Raw genomic sequence first — 17,425 nt, 5'->3', positions numbered from 1 at the left:
CAGAAAAGTTTTAACATCACAGAAAAAGTAACTTTTTGCAAATAAAATGCTCCGAAAATCCACTTCACAATTTACTAAATTCTTGATTTAGTGTGTTGTTGCTATGTTTAGTCATTATTCGGCCTATTCGGTATATTCGGCCGAATAATACATTTAATATTCGGCTAAACAAATATTCGGCAAAATCGAAAATAAGCTGATATTCGGCCTGAATATTCGGCCGGCCGAATATTCGGTACATCACTAAATATTACCATCAGTTCAATACTACGTAGAGACATTAATTATTATTTTCGTCGGTACTCGTACTAGGGAATAATTCTTTGATGAACGTCAATGAAAGTCATTAAAGAGTATAATTCCAATCTAAACAACTACAGTTCCTTATCTTCCGATTAATCTGTTTTTGTACTTATACAGTGTATTGGAGACACTACACTTTCAATCCCGCACAAACCGGTTGATGGCAGAATAACCCATGAATTGTGTGATTCCTGCCACAAAACAAGCTCAAATGTTATTGTGTCCAGCAGCTCACATGATCGTACCGCACCATACACCCCGATAGAAGTGCACTGAATTTATTTGCGTCTTAAAGTTCCACTTGCATCGGATCAGTCGAGATCACGTGTGATGCACCCGGTGCACCCATTATTGCCATTGGATCCCAAGTGCCGCGCGCCGTCATGCCTCTCTAGTCTAATGTCTTTCCTTTCTCTCGTGTTTTCATTTTGCAGGCCTAAACACAATACGAACCAACCACTACGTCGCAGCAGAGGACCCTCAATGATCTGCTTCCGGTGAACTGCTCAGCATCTCCAGCATCAGGCATCAGCAGCCCCCGCACATCACGCCAGAGGTGCAGTCGCAATAGCAGCCAATAGCAGTCAGTCAGCATAACAAAAGCCACCCCCTGGATCACCACCACCCCCAAGCTGCACACGAGTTTGTGTGTTTGTGCGTGCGTGTGCGCCCCGCGCCTTTGTCTGTTCCTCGTGTGTACGTCGTGAAACTGATCCCTGTTCAAATAATAAATCGGAATATAACAATAACAATATAAAGGAAAAATCGCGAGCAGCAACAGCATCAACAACAGGAGCAGCAGTGCCTAGTGAGAGCACGGTGAAGAAGCGGGATTCAGTCGGAAAAAGAAGATCGTCTGTCTCGTGTCTCACGTCGTCGTCGTCGTCGTCGTCGTCTCGAACGTGAAGAATAAAGCAGCTGGAAAATTCGCTTGTGTGACTAATCGTGAAGATTTTCTTTGTCATCATCGCGCGCATTTTGTCGGTTCGTCTGAAGCGAGTGTGGGTCCGTGGGAGGGTGCATTTTCCTTGCATCGTCCCGTAAGGTGTGTGTGAGAGCTTGTTGGAGCGGTGAAGAGAAAATGCTCACAGTTCGTCCCGTCGAGTGGTGGGTTCTAGTTCGATGCGAATGAGGTCGTTTTCGAATGTGCAATAGAGTAGTGTTCTGATTGGAGGCGCACTACGAAGAGGGAAAGCCAGTGGTTTTATATATGATCTGTGAAAGTGCTAATTGTATACAAAAAGGTTTAATTGTAAAGTTATTCATCGTGATAAGCAAAATTTGTGCTTCATTTATGAAGAGAGAAGATATCCCTATCAAATTGTTGATAGAGAAAGGGGTATTTCAAAGGAAGAACCCGGAGTGAGCGCATACTACGCTCATTCCGGTAGTTTGGTAGGGTTCCGATTGCTTCGCATTGAACGCGCGTGTGAATGTGTTTGCCGGGGGCATGATAGTCCCCCCTCATCTGGCCGCAGCACTCAACAACAGTGGTGGGGGGTCCGGTGGAAACAATAACAATAGTGGCAACAACAGCAGTAGCAGTAGTTTGTCCGTTACTGGAGCAGGAGGCAGCGGCGCGGTCACGGCAGCACCAGGAGCGACATCATCATCGCTTCTAGTCAGCGGCAGCCAGGATAGTCTGAGTGGGTTTGTACTCAGCGGGGTAGGAGGAGGAGGAGGCGGAGGCGGCGGCGGTAACGGTAACGGAAGCGGCAGTAGCGGTAGCGGCTCTAGCCGCACCGGATCCAGCAACGGAAGCGGCCATCGCATACTTGCCGTCAATCGTAACATTGATGACCTACTGTTCGGTAGTGACTTGGACTCGTTAATCAATGACAATATTATCAATGGGTTCAAATCGTTGAAAGTAGCGAAATCACATTCGCAGGATCACTTGGATTATCAGCATCCGCAGCGTCATTCACATCATCTACACCAGCAGCAGCAGCAGCAGCAACAACCATTTTACCATCATTATCATTCGCATCCGTTGCATTCATTGCCACCAATTCAGCAGCAACAGCAGTACCAACATCAACCACAGCAACAAGCACCAACATCGTTACATTACTACCATCATCAACATCTGCAACAGCAGCAGCAGCAGCAGCAACAGCCACAAGCTAATCACTGGATTGAATCGGATATCATAACAAATAGCAAGATGCTGACGGACAAGGCGAAACAAAAACGTAAGTACATAGTTCTAACTTTTATCTCTAATGATTTTTCCTGCATAACACAATTCGACCAAACCTTTCTCAAAAACAGCACCAGAAATTGGGCATTTACCTCAGACAACGCTATTAAACATCTGTTGCATCGGTGGTTCTCTTGAATCTTTCCAAAGCTAGCCCCCGACGGCCATTCGTTAAAGTAACAAACATCAAACGACCTGATGCTGCTGGTAGTACGTACCTAGTACACCAAACGGAGCGACGACGGCGGACGATACGTCCGGGCGGACAGTCTTTGCACATCGTCTGGTGGAAATCAATTGGCCTGAAGCTACTACTGGACTCCGCCAACGAAGATTCCTTGTTATTACTCTGTGGAAGTGAAATTGATTCCATCGTTGCCAGGCGGATTTTTTTTTTCGAAGAAATTCAGTGTTTAAAATTGCTTGAATCATCTTTGGTTGTTTTATTAAATTGTTAGGAATGAAGTAATCTTTAATATTGCGGAAGACCAGGCAGTGTAAATTTCTTAGAAGCAACTTGTGAGGATAAATTTGCCTTGGAGTTTAGAAAAAAAAACAATAGAGTTTCTGCTGTTCGTTTTGAGGCAAAATTCTGTACGATATTATGAGACTAATATCTTGAAGAATTGACTCTTTGATCGAATACCTGGAGAAGTTCATGATTCATTTATTGTAAAGTTTCCTGAAAGATGAATGTTTGACAAATACTTCACAATATTTGTTAACTAAATGATAATTTCGTCATGATCGGTATAACATCATCACTTAAAAACGCGGACACGTTCAATGCTTCCAGTGAGCTATTTGCTCTTTGAAGGAAGCACGACACTAGACAATGGACTAGCATGCAACGCCCAGTGGCACAGCCGAAAACTTTTCCTGACAGCTGCGGCGGGAATCGAACCCGCGCTCCTTAGCACGATGCGACTAAAGGCTTGGTGACCTTAGCCGCACGACCACGAAGCCACTTGCTACCGTCGGACGCATAAATGTCACATGTTACATTTTGACATTTTTGAGGTTTTTATGACAAACGTCATATTTTAAAACGTATTTTTGAAATATTTTGTCAATATATGAATTTATATATATATATATTTCGATAGTTGAATTGCGTTCAAGCTAATCAAATGCAACAATAGCCAAAGTTTATTTTGAAACTTCAAATACGTTTTTCTCGTGTTTTTCTATTGTAACATGTGACATTTATGCGTCCGAGGGTAGGATCATAAAATAGTAGCTGTAACGCATTATTAAGAATTCTTAGATGATTTATGTTTTAACGTAACACACTTTTTGGGACTACCTTGTTACGACTTCTGTGCATATTTATTAGTGTCATTGGATTATAAAACAAACGCTGATGCAATTATCTCTACAACTGCCAGAAACTATCTCTTTTTAAGATTACAATTCGAATTTCAGTGGTTATCCCCAGATGAGCTTTGTATTGCCTTTAAAACAAAAAGCGAGCCAGCTTCTTGCAACAATATAAACAGGTAATGTGCTTTTCTACGAGTTGTTTCTTCGCAACCCTTAGTTGAAATTGCATAGTCTGTTCTCCGTGCAGTAACAATAAACTGGCTAGCGTAAAAGTGAGCATGCAAGTTAATGCAGTACAACACAGTGGCATGATTTCCATCAGGGGTACCTTGATGCACCTGGTACCTCCATTCCTTGCCGGTTGGTATTCTTCCACAGCTCGAGTCTGGGTTTATCCGCCGGGTGCACTACACCAGCAAGTTGTCCATCATTAAAAACAACAACAACAACAACGACGACGTCGAACTGGTGCAACTCTCCGGATTAAAAGGGTTCCTCCAGAGCGCAACAATGTTTCCGGTTATCCGGATAGAATTTTTACTACCCTGAAAACGCTCGCGAGCTCTCGTGTGCTGCTGTTGCTGCTTCTGTTCTGGAGGTGTGCGATAAAGGAAAAAGATTTCCGAAGCGGTAAAATAAAACCAGTTATGACACATGCTCGCCGGCACTAACTTCCGACCGACTAACCGACCGCTGTACCGGCGGCGCCGCATTCGACGTCGACCGTCATCCCGCGCTCGCCCAAGAAGGGATAATAAACGCCCGAATACTTGTTTCATACCTCTCCGAAAAATAACCGTTGCCAACTTTGAAATAATGCAACATTGTGACGATGGTTCAGGGGTTTTCAGTGCAAAAATAAATAGCGTTATAGCTAGGGGAATAAAATGGTTGGTAACGCATAAGCGAACCACAATGCGTTGAAACAGCATCCTGAAAAGGGAACTATAATAACGTATGAAGCGTAAAGAGAGCCTATAGCTCTTTACCACAGCGGATCAAGAACAACAGAACATCCTGAAGATTCAGATTTCTGAAGTCAGTTTCACTAAATAAGTTTATACCGGGTACTACTCGGACACACAGTTATGCAAAAACTGGACAGTTACATATCAAATGATACGAAGTTCCCTAGTGTTCCTCAGTGTTTGACGAAATGATTCCGAACTATTCCAATAATCACTCAAAGTGCAAATTTTCGGTCAATTATAATTTTCAAATAACTCAACGTATTGTATGTGAAATCAGGAAAAAAAATGTAAGGCTCAGGTGCGATTTGAACACGCACGACCCTTTATTCGTTAGACAAGTGCTTTGCCAACTAAGCTATGGGGATTATTATTGGCACGACATTTTAGTTGCTATAAGCTAATTCAAATCTCATCGATCTACATCATCTTTCATAAACCGTAAATATAACCGACTTCTTTATATCCGTATCCAGTATTGTTTGTTGAGTGGCGGGCCAGATGTCAATCTGAAGCTTTACCCAACACTTCGATGCCGGAATAGCTGGCTCAGGGCCATCACATGGCTTCAGATGCTCCAGTGCGAGTTAAATCATCAGCCATTTCATTTCCAGCAATGGAAGAACGGCCAGGTACCCATACAAGGTGAACAGTGTTTGCTGAATTCAGCTTGTTGATTTGAGTTCGACAAGCGATAACTAACTTCGACCTATAGTTGGCCGAAGCAAGAGCTTTAAGGACAGACTTAGCAAGAGCTTTAAGGACAGATTAGGGGCTGTTCGGGCTCGTTTGGAAGTTAACCATCAATGTTAACTTCTTTTCCCGATCAGCCTAGAAAGCTGTGTAGTGTCGGTAGCGGTTGTCTCAATTGGCTAAGAATAACACTACGGACCGCCTCATCCCGTGGTAAGAGTCCACTAAACGGGTGACCCCTAATTCATGGTGTTATGCGGCTTTATGCTTACCGTGCCAAGGAATGAATGGTTAGGGGGGTCTAATAAAAACCTAACCACAAACGGAGCCTGTGGAGAATTAGGGCGTCCTCCACAGTATTACGCCCTTACTGCACTAACCGGAGCAATAGTGCAGTGGAGCTTGCGTTTCTCCGAGATAATCAGTTGCCCTTCTTAAGTCTCAAATTTGAGGCTAAATAAAGGCAGGATTATTCAAATGTTGTAAATTAGCTTCCATAGCTACTCCAAGAGAGTTTCATTGTGGTTTTGTACCTACAACGCCCTCCATTGTGGTATACCATAACTATTGCTTTAAAAGAAGCTTATCCTCTGCGGTCTGTGCGGACCGTAAGAGGTATTCCTGAATGGAACTCTGATCTGTTCAAGTTCAAAATATCTTCGGATAAACAATTCTTTTGTATAGTTACGAATCTCTAGCTTCCGCTTGAGAATTATAGCTATATAATCGACTTAGCGGGCCCTAAAAAGCTCTGCTTACTTCAAATCTCCAGGTGCAAATGGGGGTTTGTCCTATTTTCTCCAAAGGGATTTGAGTATTTCAAACATGTTTTGAACTCTTGTAGTTTGCTATTGGGTATTTTCATTGCGTGAAATTACTTTATAGCTTTATCCTGAAAGGGTGCGTGCGTTGTATAAAGAAGGAATGAGTTCCAGATTCATCTGATTACCTCGTTCTTTCTGAAATGCTAGAAACGCATTGTCGATTATCACATCTGTGATGTTCGTCTGGCTGACATGCCTTTTCATGTGAATTCACATGCTTCCAAATTTGGGATGTCCACAGTGACTCTTTTACACAAAGTTGTATATGTTTTCAAGAAAGTACTCGCTCAAACGTAGTTTTTGCTTGGGTGATTTCTTGAATATTGAGGATGCTTTCGATGCCGTGCCTTTCAATGTCATATTGAAAGAGGCATGACGTCACAAGCTTCCTCCAATGAGCTATAGGCTCTCATTGCGCTTATGCGTTCATTCCCTCTTCTAGGGCACCCCTTCCTATTTCATCACCTTTCCCTTTCCTAATCCCATTCCATCCCTTGTCCCATTCCCTCAGGTAAATGATGAAATAGGCTTATATGTATGGCTATGGCACAAATGTCCCAAATGGAGGATAACGTGCCTCTGGAGCCGGCCTTCTGATACCTGATACAGCCATTTCATTTCCAGCAATGGAAGAACGGCCAGGTACCCATACAAGGTGAACAGTGTTTGCTGAATTCAGCTTGTTGATTTGAGTTCGACAAGCGATAACTAACTTCGACCTAGAGTTGGCCGAAGCAAGAGCTTTAAGGGCAGACTTGTTAGAATCCCAACAATGGCCGACTTTGGCACCTACTCACGATTTCGAGGGCACAAATCTCTTCGTAAACAAAACCAGCGCACCTGATCTTCTTATTTTAGACTTATTACAAGTGAGCAAGAACAGAATAATAGAATACTTTGTTGTGTGAAGCTTGCTTCTTGAGATTTGTGCGTTTGAAGTTTTGATGCACTGTTAAAGCGGGATGTTAAGAAGTTTGTCCTTAATAGCAACCGGATGGCTATCTGAACAGAAGTATATTACTTTGCTCATTACGTGTTGCTGAAGTGCTGATTGCACTCTACACATAAGAGCAAATATTTCGGCCTGAAAAACGGTTCAGTGTCTACGAAGTGAGTAAGATTGATGTAGCCTTAGCTCGCGAGAGTGTACACCACCACCAGCTTGACCTTCGAGAAGAGAGCCATAAGTGTAACATACAATGCCGTCTGAAATTATTTTTTTTAGATAACCAGATGTCCACTTTTCCTAGGAAGGAAATTCCGTGGAAAACATTCTACATGAAAAATCACAAGCAATTGTAACATCACTTGGAGAGAGGACCATTTTTTCCCAATTCATTAAAAGTGGGAACAACGAGGTGTACTAAACCGAGTACCCTTACCCAGAGGAAGAGCGAAACGAACGGCGGGTGGTGTTCGCCGCTGTAAAAGCCGCGCTTAAGACCGAGATAAGAGCAAGCAAAAAGGCATGCTTTGAGGGTCTCTGTCAGAGTGCCAATACGAATCCGTGGGGTGATGCCTACAGGATCGTTATGGCCAAGACGAGAGGTGTGATGGCTCCTACAGAGCAATCTCCAGAGATGTTGGAGGGGATCATTGGAGGACTTTTTCCGCGTCATGATCCTAGTCCTGGCCTCCTTTCGTAGGACAGCCGGGGACTGGGGCTGGCGATGAGGAGAGGGTCACCGATGTGGAACTTGCGGGGATAGCTAAGTCCCTTAGCGTAGGTAAGGCCCCAGGTCCGGATTGCAGAGGCTCCCGAGATGTTCAGGTCTGCTATGCAGAAATGCCTGGACGAGGGAGTTTTCCCAGAAGCTTGGAAGAGGCAGAGCCTGGTACTATTGCCAAAGGCGGGGAAACCACCCGGAGACCCGTCGGCATATAGACCAATATGCTTGATTGACACGGCGGGGAAGGTGCTCGAAAATATCATCCTCAATAGAATGTTGAGGTTCACCGAGGGCGAAAATAATCTTTCGAGCAACCAGTACGGCTTCCGGAAGGGGAGGTCCACCGTAGACGCTATCTTGTCGGTTACAAAAACCGCCGAGAAAGCACTCGAGCCTAAGAGGAGGGGAATTCGCTTTTGCGCGGTAGTGACTCTGGATGTAAGGAATGCATTTAATAGCGCCAGCTGGTCTGCTATTGCCTATGCGCTCTGGGGATACCGGAGTACCTGTACAAGATTCTCGGAAGTTACTTTCAGAATCGTGTACTAGTCTACGACACGGAGGTGGGTCGGAAGTGCTTTCACATAACCTCAGGAGTCCCGCAAGGTTCCATCCTGGGTCCGGTGTTATGGAATGTCATGTACGACGAGGTGTTGAGGTTAGAGTACCCAGTGGGAGTGGTGATTGTCGGATTTGCCGACGACATTACGCTCGAAGTCTACGGTGAAACGATCGAGGAGGTAAAGTTGACTACCAACCACTCGATCAAGGTTGTGGAGGCGTGGATGCGGTCCAGGAAACTGGAGCTGGCTCACCACAAGACAGAGGTGACGGTTGTTAACAACATGCAGTCGGCGCAGCAGACGGAGATCAGTGTAGGAGAGTGCACTATCCTGTCAAAGCGCTCTGTCAAGCACTTGGGCGTGATGATCGACGATAAGCTTACCTTCGGTAGCCACGTCGATTATGCCTGTAAAAGAGCCTCCACAGCTATTGCGGCACTGTCCCGGATGATGTCCAATAGCTCTGCGGTGTACGCCAGTAAGCGCAAGCTTCTGGCTAGTGTTGCTACGTCCATACTTAGGTATGGCGGCCCGGCGTGGGGCACCGCGCTAAGTACTAAATGCTACCGACGGAAGCTGGAAAGTACTTACAGGCTTATGTGCCTGAGGGTTGCGAGCGCATACCGTACCGTGTCACACGATGCTCTCTGCGTCATTACTGGTATGGTGCCTATCAGCATTCTTATCAGTGAGGACATGGAGTGCTTCGAAATGCGTGGCACAAGAGGCATACGCAGGACTGCCAGGATGGCCTCTATGGTCAAATGGCAGCGCGCGTGGGACAGTTCCACCAAAGGAAGGTGGACCCATAGGTTGATACCGAGGGTAGATAGTTGGATTAATAGGCGCCATGGGGAAGTTACATTCCACCTGACACAGGTCCTTACAGGTCATGGTTGCTTCCGACAGTATCTACACCGTTTCGGGCATGCGGTTTCTCCCGAATGCCCAGTGTGCAATGGTTTAGAGGAAACGGCGGAACACGTTTTGTTCGTGTGCCCGCGTTTTCGCACAATGCGTGACCGCATGCTTGCCACATGCGGGGAGGACACAAACCCGGACAACTTGGTCCAGAGGATGTGTAGGGATGAGTTTGGCTGGAACGTCGTTTCAACGGCTATCACCCATATCGTCTGGGAGCTACAGAGGAGGTGGCGCGTGGACTCGGGGAATGGCTAGTTCAGATGCAGTACAAGAGGTGGTCCAGGGGTTCGGAGTCGGCTTCGTAGGTCATACCGGTGCCCTGCGGTCGAGATCAACCCTTACAGCGATTAAGTGGCCGCGGAGAGGAAGTCCCGGTAGCGGTGCTGTCGTGGCGTCGGTCTACTGGGTTGGATCCGAGCCCGCGGTTGGAAAGGGGTCCCCGGGGCAGGTGGAGACCCTGCTGTCAGCAACCTTCTGGTGCAGCTGATAGGGCCTGAAGGGTAGTGATACCCTTGCCTTCAGCAGGTCAGATCGGGTTGCACGTGGGCATCAGTTCTTGATGTCTGCAAAGCAGTTGGGCGCGGGCGGGGTTGACCTTGTCCGCCTTCCGAGGACAAAGGGAGTGGCGAGGACCACTCGGGAAACTGGCTAAGCGCCAGCATGCTACCGTGATGGACTCTCCAAAGCGAGTCATCGATGTTCGTTGCTGCTAGGCTACGCAGCTAACCTTGAGGGTGCGATGTGCACTAGCCCCTCTCTGAAGCAATACCTTCTTGGTGGTTCCGGAGAGACGTAGGGTTTGGCGACCATAGGAATGGTTTAGTGGGTACGAGGAGAGAGTAGTCCTGGCTTTTACTTTTGTTGTAGAAGACGGCCTTAAACTTACACTACCCTAACCTGTTAGGGTGTCTGTTGAGCAGATTATCCCCCTATGGTTTAGAAGGGAAAAAAATACCCATAGGCGGTAAGTGCAAGAAAGTGCTTCTTGTTTGAGATGAATGTGTAGTGGGGCAACGTCAAAGAGAACTTCGAGCGCTGCCGTGGGAGTTGAAGAGAACACTCCAGACATCGCCATTAAGCACATCCTTTGGAGATGGCCTAACTTTGATTGGACCGTTCTCACTTCGCCCTTTTGCCACCACACAAGACATCCATAGGCCAATATTGGCCGAACAACAGTTGTGTAGATCCATTTGATATACTTGGGTTTTAGACCCCAAGTTGTACCAAAGGTTCGCCGGCATTGCCCGAAGGCCATACAAGCTTTCTTGATTCTGAACTCAACATGAGGTGTCCAGGAAAGCTTGGAATCAAGAATAACTCCAACGTACTTTACCTGTTCAGTCACATTGATTTCAGAATCAAAGAGACGTAAAGTTCGAACACCATTACGGTTTCGCTTTTCCGTGAAAAGAACAATAGATGTTTTACTCGGATTTACCGAAAGGCCATATTGGCGACACCAACCCTCAACTACCTGAAGAGCGTTTTGCATCAGGTCGAAAAGGGTGCTGATGCACATACCGACTAACAATGTTAGGTAGTCGTCGGCAAAACCATAAGTAGGAAAACCGCTATTATTGAGTTGCCTCCATAGCGTATCTGCTACGAGATTCCATAAAAGTGGTGATAAGACTCCACCTTGGGGGCATCCACAAACACTCAATTTCCTAATCGCCGCTTGACGCAATGTCGAGAAGAGATGTCGGTTTTTGAGCATTTGGTGAATCCAATTGGAAATCATTGGAGATATACCATGACCCCGTGCGGCTTCCAATATGGCATCGAAAGGCACGTTGTCAAAGGCACCCTCGATATCTAAGAAAACACCCAAGCAGGATTGCTTTTGAGCGAATGCCTTCTCGATATCGTAAACAACTTTGTGTAAAAGAGTCACAGTGGACTTTCCAGATTGGTAAGCATGTTGGTTCACATGAAGAGGCACATTGGCCAGATGAACATCACGGATGTGATGATCGACTATGCGTTCTAAGCATTTCAGAAGGAAAGAGGTCAAACTGATAGGTCTGAAGCTCTTTGCTTCTTCATACGACGCGCGACCCACTTTCGGAATAAACTTCACAGTAATATCCCGCCAGGATTTGGGAATATACCCTGTAGCAAAACTGCAAACAAGTAGTTGTTTCAAAACATGTTTGAAACAGTGAATCAAAATTCAACCATCGCGCAACAATAATGACAATGTCGCAATCTGTATTTGTTGCGACAAAACAACCCATGCGACATAAGTTTGTCCCAACTTGAAAATAATGGGATTAACATCGTACACCAGGAGTTTAGAGATTTTTAAGCCTTGCATTGCGATTTTCGAACGGTAACTTCGAGTCGGTAAACATTGCAACTCTGGTGAAGCTCTATCATCAAACAGTTTCGATTTTGGGTTAGTAATAATTGATTATTCACGAGTTGAAAAGTACGCAACAAATTCAGCTTCCGTTTTGTCTGCAACAAAAAATTTCAAGATCATGTCATTATCTGTCACCAGTAGGGATAAAGACTAATCGTCGCACCTTCTTTGTTGCTTGTTTTGTGCCTCTTTTGTCTGACAATTCTCTTCACTGGTTTGAAATGATCAAATCCCTTCTGAAGCAAAATAGGATAAATCCCATCTGCCCCAGGAGATTTGAAAGGAGCAAAGCTATTAAGTGCCCATTCAATCGATTCTAAAGTACTCCGAGCCGAAGCTAAAGAATCATAACTACAAGAAAAGACATCAGGTTCATCCGAAGATGTAATATCCACACATCCGGGGAAGTGTGTACTGAATAAACATTCTAAAACTTCCTCATCAGAGGAAGTGAAATCACCATTTGGCAAACGAAGTTCGTTCACTTGAAAATCCTTAGATTTTGCAAGGATTTTGTTCAATCGACTGGCTTCACTCAGACTGGAAACATTTGTACAAAGGTTTTTCCAGCCGGATTGTTCAGCAGACCGAAGAGCTTTCTGGTAGGCCTTGCGAGCCGACCTGAAAGCCTCCGATCCAGCCGAACGTCGTCTGTTCCAACTCTTTCTACACTGTTTCCTGAGCTTCGCCAGATCGGAGTTCCACCAAGGGGTTCCTCTTGTGGTCTTCACAGACCGCAGAGGGCAGGCTTCTTCAAAAGCTTCCATGATGAAGGCCGTTGTAGTATCAACGGCATCATCTAAATCACTTGGAGTGTCAATTGATGGTGAGTATCCATGAAATTTGGCTGCAACCAAATCGGTAAAGAGATCCCAGTTGGTTGACCGGGGATTCCTGAAACGCAAAGTTTGCGAAGTAACATTCACATGTTCAAACAAGATGTAACGATGGTCAGATAAAGATTCTTCATCTGACACATCCCAATTGGTCAGCTCATGACTAATTCTGCTAGAGCAAAGCGTTATTTCTAACACTTCCTCTCTACCAGATACCATGAAGGTTGGGCGGTTGCCTATGTTAAGTAATCCAAGATCTGTACTACTCAAGTATTCCATCAAACTGGAGCCTCTCAAATTGATGTCTGAGCTGCCCCAGATTATATGGTGAGCATTAGCATCACTACCAACAATTAGCGGAAGGCCTTTTGAAGTGCAGTATGCAATGACTTGCTTGAAAGCATCCGTAGGGGATGGTTCATCATACGGTAAATAAACCGAACAATAAACGTATTTCCTGTTGAGGTTTCCAACAGATACATCTATTGTGATAGCACATACATCTCTGGTAGTTAGTTCAGAGATGAGTGTAGCAACGATTGCGTTGTTGACAAGCACACATGCTCGAGGCATGACACGTGAGTTTGCCATTTCATTTTTACTGAAAGTAGCAAACACCGGATTCACAAGGTTTCCTAAATAGAAATTCCCCTTACGAAAGTAAGGTTCTTGGACTAACGCCACTTGGGCTGTACCATTTTGCATAAGTCTACAAAGATTGATCGTTGCTGTTCTTTTGTGCTGAAGATTTATCTGAGCTATCCTAACCGTAGCCACTACCCAAACTAGGCAAGATTAAACTCTTAACAATCACAACACAAAAAAGAACAGCAACAATAAAGCCAGATCGGTATCGATTTGAGTGCGCCAAAGGCGAGGATGCACAGAATACACTGTGTAAAACGCATAATGCGAAACCATATAGGTGAAAATCTAAACTAATTGATAACATCTTCATAATCCCGCCCTTATTCAGCCTCAAGTATGAGATTGAAGAAGGGCAGCTGATTGTCTCGGAGAAACACAAGGTCCACCGCGCTATTGCTCCGGTTAGCACAGTAAGGGCAAATACTGTGGAGGGTGCCCTGGTACTCCACAGGCTCCGTTTGCGATTAGGTTTTTATAAGACCCCCCTAACCATTCATTCCTAGGCACGGTAAGCGTAAAGCCGCATGACACCATGAATTAGGGGTCACCTGATTAGTGGATTCCTACCACTGGAACAGGCGGTCCGTAGTGCTATTCTTAGCCAGTTGAACTAACCGCTACCGACACTACACAGCTATCTAGGCTGATCGGGAAAAGAAGTTAATATTGGTGATCAACTTCATACGGGCCCGAAAAGCCGCAAAGAGCATTTAATATTTAGAACAGCATGTAAATTAATACAAATTGGATCATTGGATTAAATTGCGAAAGAAGTGTGATTAAGATTAATGATTATTGATTAAACGATAAATTGTTGTGATTATGATTAATGATTTTTGATCAATCTTAATCATTAATCATTAATCATGATTAAATTTATTATAAACGCTCTGTGAGCAGAAGTTTGGGTAACAGTGTTGTTGTTTTATTTATTTCTTGCAACTTCAACAACACAGTTACCCAAATTTTTGCTCAAACAGCATCAAATTAGTCAAGAGTCATAATACCCACGCTGTTTGCACCATTTCATTGCAGAAATGGAGAATTGATTATCTCACCATACAAAAATCCAGCTCACTACTTTCAATCTAGTACTTCAAGGATTGCGTCCTATTAACAATGCTAGGTAGTAGTTGGCAAAATTATAAGTAGGAAAACTGCTATTATTGAGTTGCCTTAATACATATCTGCTCTTGTGGAGTACAAAATTGGCGACAAGACTGCCTCAACTCAATTTCCTAATCGCAGCTTGACACAATCTCAAGAAGAGATGTATCAAATCCCTTCTAAAACAAAACAGGATATATCTCATCTGCACTAGGAGATTTGAAAGGAGCAAACCTATTTAGTGTCCAACCAATCGATTCTAAAGTTATGATACTCCGAGCCGAAGCCAGAGAATCATAACAATAAGAAAATACATTAGGCTAGGGTAATCCGAAGATGTGATATCGGCACATCCGGGCAAGTGTGTACTGAATAAAATTCCAGAACTTCCTCATCAGAGGAAGTGAAATTGCTATTAAGCAAACGAAGTTCGGTTACTCGGCCATCCTTAGATTTCACAGGAGTTCTGTTCAACCGACTGACTTCACTCAAACTGGAAGCATTTGTACAACGGTTTTCCAGCCGGATCGTTCAGTGGACCGAATTGCTTTCTGGTAGACCTTGCGAGCAGACCTGAAATCCTCTGATCCAGCCGAACGTCATCTGTTCCAACTCTATCTACATTGTTCCCAGAGCTTGGCCAGATCAGAGTTCCACCAAGGGGTTGCTCTTGTGGTTTTAACACACGGCAGAGGGCAAGCATCTTCAAAAGCTTCAATGATGAAGACCGTTGTAGTATCAACGGCATCATCTTAATCACTTGGAGGGTCATCGGTGAGTATCCATGATTTTTGGCGGCAACCAAATTAGTAAAGAGATCTCAGTTGGTTGACCGGAGATTCCTGAAACGCAAAGTTTGCGAAGTGCTCAAGTGCTCAAAAAAGATGTAGCGATGGTCAGATTATAAAATATTAATCCTAGTAACATATTGGTCAAGTCAAGGAAAAGCGCTTTCGGAGGCAATATCTCTGGGCCTCGCAAAAGAATGTTAACAACTTTCCAACAATGCATTCGAGCGATCACCGACAAAAAAAACGCACGTACGTCACCATCAATCACCAGGTCACGCATTCACTGCTTTCTGCTCCAAAAGCCGCTGGCACGGACGATACCGCATGGACTTTAGCGCCCTCGCGCGTGACAACAATTATTTGGGAAATGGGGCGTTGACGACGGCTACGACGACGACGGACGCGCCAAAAAATCACCGCTAAACTACACCAAAACAAGAGAGAGTGGTTTAAAATTAGCGGTAAAAGGCAAAAATCGCGCATCTACGAAATGTCAGCAGAAGATTCCACTACCAAAAACACGAAAAAACAAAACTGGAACGCAAGTTGTAATGGCGACGACGACGCGAAGGCACGTGTGCGTTTATCACACCGATAGAAACGGGCATCGCAGGCGCGTCAGCTACGTATGTAGGTAGCTCATGTGTATAATCAACAACATGTTAACAGATTAGACACACAAACCACGCGCAATCGGAGTTTGATTGCGGATATACCTACGCCAGAATTGCCCAATTCGGATCGCAACGGGAGTGAAAATTCGATGTTCTACAAGCGCCACCATCAAGAAGCATCATGCACGGTTTGGTGGCGTCTCTGGTTTTTGTCGTCTACGTAAGGTGCGAGTCGTCGTCGTCGTCATTGCGGATGCTATTTTATACACTACTGACCTAGATTTGTTGGCGTGAATTACGAAATTGGTTCATATGCTTACATGCCAGAAGCCCCCATATTTCACTACCCGTGACACCGCATCATCGCTAAACCATCTTCGCGATCTTTCGTGTTCTTTAGGTACAGTTATTCGAAAATAGTTCGCACACCTCATTGCTTACAAGTATGTTGTTACTCTTGCCCTATCTCTATTGAATATTACGTGACGGTGAGACTACAGCAGAGGTTTCCAATCGGGGATCAATCAGATAGAGGAACACTTTTTACTAAGACCGCTGTAGATACTGATGAGAAAGATGGACTTGGTGGTTCAGTGGCAATGGCAATCATTTTTTTTTATCTGTATTAACGAGATTTTTAGCCCTAGCCCATTTTGTGAGTTTGTCGGGAGTGGGATTCGATCCCAGGTCTTCAGACGAGCTTGGTGGTCTAGTGGCTACCGCTTCTGATTCATATGCAGAAGGCCCTGGGTTCAATCCCTGGCTCGTTCCTTTCCTCCTACTTTGTATCTTTCTATCTACTTTCTCTCTCACTCTCTCTCCCCTACATATACATCTCATGTATATTCGTATGTTCGTAGCGATCGCTAGAACCAGAAACGGATTGAAAAAAAGCCGTTTCCCTTCCTTCCAACTTTCATCACAGCACAGTGTCAATCTATCATATAACGCCTACAATTTATGCAACCAAGCGGACTGTGCCGCTTCACAGTAATCTTCATACAATCTATCGCTTTACGCCTGGCACCCTTGCACCAATGCATGATCCATGTGCCAAAAATAAACATTTCCCCCCAACACACCAAAATCCGCATGACCTTGTGCAGGCGCAGAGGATTCAACGGCCTGATGTGGGCAAGCGATTGCAATCATCACTTCCCTCCCCTTCCCCATTGACCTGCAACCTGACGCAGCAGGCGCCATTGTCGCCTAAAAATACAAGACCACCAACGCTCACACACTGAAGATGCCTGTTAGTCCCAAGCAGCTATCTCATTGGTTCCTTATGTGAGTGTAGCTGATCTGGCGATACTGGAGTAGCAACTGCGGGCGGTCAATCAAGCTCAAGCTCAAGCTCAAGCAAGTGGGATTCGATCCCAGGTCTTCGGCGTGATAGTCACGTGCTTTAACCATCACACCAGGTCCGCTTCAATGGCAATCATGTCATGTCATCCTCCAGCTCAACTTCTTCGTAATATTTGTAGTTTTATCTGCCTATCTCTCTTGTCCCTAGTCTCTTTACATATGTCAAGAGAATATACGTATTTATAACCATTACTACAACCTGAAACAATTAATAAATCCGTATCT

The 17,425-nt window shown here is 44.8% G+C and overlaps 2 protein-coding genes across 3 annotated transcripts in view; both read left to right on the top strand.

Moving 5' to 3' along the window:
• LOC134289966 (uncharacterized) overlaps nt 1-17,425 on the top strand; it is a 269,170-nt gene that overhangs the window by 37,762 nt on the left and 213,983 nt on the right. The gene's annotated exons all lie outside the window — the stretch shown is intronic.
• LOC109413710 (dual specificity tyrosine-phosphorylation-regulated kinase 1B) overlaps nt 1-17,425 on the top strand; it is a 295,072-nt gene that overhangs the window by 65,980 nt on the left and 211,667 nt on the right. For both annotated transcript variants that reach the window (XM_029880297.2, XM_029880299.2), the window contains one exon: nt 738-2,498. In XM_029880297.2, coding sequence (XP_029736157.2) covers nt 1,754-2,498 — 745 coding nt within the window. In that variant the 5' untranslated portion in view covers nt 738-1,753. The remainder of the gene's footprint in view (nt 1-737; nt 2,499-17,425) is intronic.

This window comes from Aedes albopictus, chromosome 3, assembly GCF_035046485.1.
Source record: "Aedes albopictus strain Foshan chromosome 3, AalbF5, whole genome shotgun sequence".
NCBI classification, from domain to species: Eukaryota; Metazoa; Arthropoda; class Insecta; order Diptera; family Culicidae; genus Aedes; species Aedes albopictus.
The sequence above is the reverse complement of the archived record's forward strand: the minus strand, read 5'-3'. Positions and strand labels throughout refer to the sequence as shown.